The 5,163-nt window shown below is 33.2% G+C and overlaps 1 protein-coding gene across 1 annotated transcript; it reads left to right on the forward strand.

Moving 5' to 3' along the window:
• Positions 1 to 907: 907 nt before the first annotated feature.
• Positions 908 to 2,275, forward strand: LOC126707710 (anthocyanidin 3-O-glucosyltransferase 7-like). The gene has a single exon (XM_050407569.1). The coding sequence runs from the start codon at positions 908 to 910 to the stop codon at positions 2,273 to 2,275; it is 1,368 nt and encodes a 455-aa protein (XP_050263526.1).
• Positions 2,276 to 5,163: the final 2,888 nt, after the last annotated feature.

Genomic DNA, 5,163 nt, shown 5'->3' on the forward strand with positions numbered 1-5,163 from the left:
CCAATGGTCAAGGTCTTTGTATCTAGGCCAGGTGAGTTGAGTCAAATTGTAGTAATATTTCTAACTAGTTCCAAAAAAAAAGAAAAAAAGTTCTTATATCTAGGATGGGTTTTTTTTGGAAGCAACAACGTGGCGTTAATTGGCTTCATACGTTAATCATGGACATTCTTCGTATAAAGTTGATGTAAGAATGAATAATAGGGATTTCATGTTTGGCCATGATTGGCTGTGTGGGATTTGACTTGGTTAAACATGCAATTGAGATCTCTCAAAAATATAAAGTTATGAAATGGAACGGTGAGGTGGATAAGAGAATGTTGAAGTATTTTTAAGGTTCATGTCTTAATTTGTAGGAATAAAATGAAGGTTGGGATTGTTTAATGTTCATATCCTAATTTATAGGAACATAATTAAATATTAAGAATTTTGGTGGGTTTTTAAATAACCTATTTTAGCTTTCTTAATTTTGGTAGTCTTTAAATAACCTAGCTAAGCTCTCTTAAAAATATGATAACTACATAAAAAGGAAAATTCTAAGACTAAATAAAATGGCACAATATGTGCCACAACTATTCATGTGATAAATTGTGAATGATGGAAAAAAAGTAATATATTTATATAAAAGTGACAGATAGCTAGTCAATCTGTAAAATAGTTGTGGTAAAAATTATGACAACTTATACGGTACTATAACTACTCACACAAAAAATCTAAACATTATTCACTCTTATCTCAACCATTTATTTTATTTTTTATTTTTTTGTTGAAAAGAAAGTTTTATTGATTCAACAAGCAGTACAGAAGTACACAAAGGAGGAGCTTCCATTAATTAGATATTTATTGTATTACTTATTTGCTTCATCTCTCTTCCTTAAATATACTAGATAAAACAGTCTAACCCATCATCATGGCGGAAACCAAAAGCTCTCCTAAGAAACATGTGGCTGTATTGGCATTCCCATTCGGCAGCCACCCTTTGTCCCTCTTGGCTCTGGTTCGCAAATTAGCACAAGATGCCCCAAACGTTGAGTTCTCATTCTTAAACACACCAAAGTCCAACCATTCACTCTTCTCCACAGCAAAGCCTGACGAGATTTTGCCCAACATAAAAGCCTATGATGTGGCAGATGGAGTGCCGAAGGGCTATGTTCCTTCTCCAAATCCAATTGAGGGTGTAGAACTTTTCATTAAGGTCTCGCCAGAAAACTTCAGAAGAGGCTTAGAAATGGCAGAGGCAGAGAATGGTATGAAAATCTCTTGCTTGCTCACCGATGCATTCTTGACATTTTCTGTGGAGGTTGCTGAGGATTTGCATGTTCCATGGATCCCAGTTTGGTCTCCTTTTCCATACTCTCTCTCAGCTCACGTTTATATTGACCTTATCCGCCAACGTTTTGTCAACAATGAAGTTGAAGATACAACCTTGGAATGCATTCCAGGATTGTCTCAAATGCGTGTTTCGGACTTACCTATGGAAGGGATCTTAGGAGACATAGAAGGGTCACTTTTCTCACGCATGCTGAGTGAAGTTGGATCGGTGTTGCCACGAGCTAGTGCTGTGGTGTTGAACTCTTATGAAGAACTAAACCCTCCTCTTCTCAATGATGATCTCAAAACAAACTTTCGTAGTGTTCTTAACGTGGGTTTTCACACACTATTGAATCCATCACAGTTGGGTTCGGATGTATCAGGGTGCATATCTTGGTTAGATAAGCAAAAGGAAAGGTCAGTAGTGTATGTAAGCTTTGGAACTGTGTCTTCGCCACCACATAATGAGTTAATAGCATTAGCAGAGGCACTGGAAGAGAGTGGACTTCCATTTCTTTGGTCTCTCAAGGATTACATAAAGGACCTCTTGCCCAAAGCATTTGTTGAGAAGACTAGAATGCAAGGGAAAATAGTGCCATGGACACCCCAGAGCCAAGTACTTGCTCATGCTTCAATAGCTGTGTTTGTGACTCACTGTGGTAGCAACTCTGTGGTCGAGAGTATTGCATATGGTGTGCCAATGATTGGAAGGCCATGCTTTGGTGATCATCGCATGATTGGAAGAATGGTAGAGGATGTATGGGGGATTGGTGTCAAAGTTGAGGGAGGAATACTCACCAAGAATGGATTGCTCAAGAGTTTGGATTTCATTTTGGGACATGTAAAAGGGAAGGAGATGAGAGATAAAGCCCAAGCCCTCAAAAAAACTGTACAATGTGCTGCTAGCCCAAACGGCACTGCTGCAAAAGATTTGAGTCATTTGGTGGAGCTACTATCTGGGTCTTAAACTGTAGCACTTGTTGGTTCCTACCACTTAATGTCACTTGGTTTTGTCGATTAAGCTAACTAGACGTTAATCCACGCTATGCATGACAATATTATTAATGATCATTTGTAGTTAAACTTATTTAAAAATAAAAATTTTATAATAAAAGTTCATTAAGGATCATTTTGTGAATTGCCAAAAGAAAATTCTTACCGCATAAGTTAATAAACTTACATTACCCAAAAAAAAAAAAAAAAATCAAAGAAGTATAATAGAACTTATCAAATTATTCAAACAGAATTTCATCAAGAAATCATTTGAATCAGCCATCAAATATATAGTATACCCTAGAAACTTCATAATTAAATATAGGGTAGAGTAAACATGGATTTTACAAAAAATTTAAAAAAAATTCAAATTGACATAATAAAAATAATAATGATAAAAAAAGAAGTAGTAAAATGAAAAGAAGACAAATCATGGTGTAAATTTTTGTGCTGTTGAATATTACTTTCATACTTGTGGACTATATATATATATAATATGAGTAAGAATGTAATTATTATATGAATGATTATTGTGATTTATTGATAATAATTAATAAAAAAATTAAAACCTAAAACGTTTTTTTTTCCTGATATGATGGAGGGGGCAGTTGATTGTCATTTAATTTAATTAAAACAATAAAGAATATACTCATATAGTCATACATTTGTATTTTTTTTTTTATACAAGATAGAAATTCTATTATAGCCTAATCTAAGTGTATATGTGCGTGAATCTCCCTTCTGGAAACTTGAACCCCGGCCCTTACCCCTCACACCTTACGAACACTTATATTTATGGAGTGACTATCATACCAAGGGTGTGCAGTGGTCATACATTTGTATTATTAATCAGGCAAACAAATAATCATTTTTATAATGTTTGATGACTTCTATATTCAATGAACCATTTTAGAAAAGACTTTGATTATTATTATTATTAATATTATTATTATAAAGCATTAGAGTAAAAAATATTTAGATATTTTATTCAAATATGATGTGGATAATGAAAATAAATATGCTACTATAAATTTTGCAAAAGAGTAGTAAGCTCAGATAATTACAAAAAGAACACACCTGAATTGTTGGAAACAATGCACCAAGAATGGGAAGAAATTGAATTGAACATTAACAATAATTTCTATACAAAACATTTTCCCTATTTCACATAAGATAGTTGAGAGAACTTAGCGAAGGCAAAACATATTCTAAACCTAAGTTTCTATAATGCATTGATTTCCAAAACCCAAGTTTCAAAAAAGCCAATATGCAAATTGATTTGTTTTCCTCCTCTCCACTTCTAAGTTATAATAAAACTAAAGGAAATATACTAAATTTCTTCCTATTCCCTTAGACGTTCTAAGAAACTAAATGGTCACACACATATTCAAAACTGCTACCACACAAAACCAAATAGCAAATGAGTAGAACCACGCAACAACAAGGATCATCATCATCATAGTTCCTTTCAATTGTACTTGTTTATAAGTAGTCTCTTACATAAGTACTGCAAACAATGTATCAACAATGTTAGGACATATGTGAATCATGTTAGGAACTTATGTCAATATTTTATGTAATTAGCTAATTCTTTGACAAAACGCACTTTACTTATATTTGAGTAGATCTAGGATGTGTTTAATACTTTAAGAAATAAGGTTTCAAGTTCAAGTGTTAAAGTCATGCAAGTCTGTCCAAGAAACAAGTAAAGATGTGCTAGATTTTAAATCTTGACAGTTAGTATCTATCGAGATTTAAAAACTGCTGAAGCCTGATGCTCAACAGCTATCTTGATAGATAAGCTATCTAATCGAGGTTTATGAAAAACATATTTTCAGCTCTGATTTTTATCCAATCCATGTGTATATATTTGGGCTTTCTTTTCTCATAACTCTAAATATATATAAAAATTATTTTAAGGGCTGTAAAAGGTTGCATCAGTGTGAAGTAAAGTTTTGTTTATGCAAATTGTGATTGGAGACAGAATTTGCCCTAGTTCATCTTTCTCTTGAAGAAGCTGCTGTGTTTGTACACTGTAGGGTTTTGTAACCAATGAGTTTTGTGATCTTCATCGTATGATGAACTGAAGAACTTTGCAGCCAACATCTTTCTCAAGTTGGTGAGTAAGCCGCGTACTGGGATCCGCACATTGATTGGTTAGTCACGTATTGTAAGCAGTGCATTAAAAGGAAAGATTGTCACTATAGAACAAGTCCAATTGGGTATTGGGGTAAGGGTTCAACTATAAGTTGGTATAAGGTACTGAGATTCCTTTACTTGTAACTGCTTGTTGTGATAATAGTGAATTCTAGGGAATGGTGACCTTAAATCACCCGTGGGGGTTTTTGCAGTGTTGGTTTTCTCCATTCGTATATAAATCACCGTGTCAACTTTAATTTCCATTGCATACTTACATAGTTGGTGATTTGTTTATGCTACCACGCGTTTTGCATGTTAATTAAATTAATTAATTAACTTGGCTAAATCAATTGACTAATTTATCATAAGGGGTCAATACGTTCTTGGTCTATCAAACAAAAATGTTTGATGACTTCCGCTAATGAGTCTAACCAACTTAAATTTTTTAGGTATAATAGAAGTTTGAATTCTCAAATTATATCATGAAAATTTAATTTTCTCTACAATTAATATCTTCTTAAGAATTGGGCAGAAATCATATGATCTTACAATTAACAACCATTCATTCGTTATGTACCAACTACAATATACAACAATTCATTTGATATTTCCTTTTTTAGAGAACAAAAAATCCTCAAAACCAAAGTAGTCCAACAATCTAGAATTAAAAAAAAAAAAAATAGCTCTTGAAGTTTTTGAAGGGCACCCATTTATAAATATCTC

Source organism: Quercus robur, chromosome 11 (assembly GCF_932294415.1).
Source record: "Quercus robur chromosome 11, dhQueRobu3.1, whole genome shotgun sequence".
NCBI lineage: Eukaryota > Viridiplantae > Streptophyta > Magnoliopsida > Fagales > Fagaceae > Quercus > Quercus robur.

Coding starts and splice junctions, on each gene's coding strand:
- LOC126707710 (XM_050407569.1), top strand. CDS start 908: ATGGCGGAAACCAAAAGCTCTCCTAAGAAACATGTGGCTGTATTGGCA.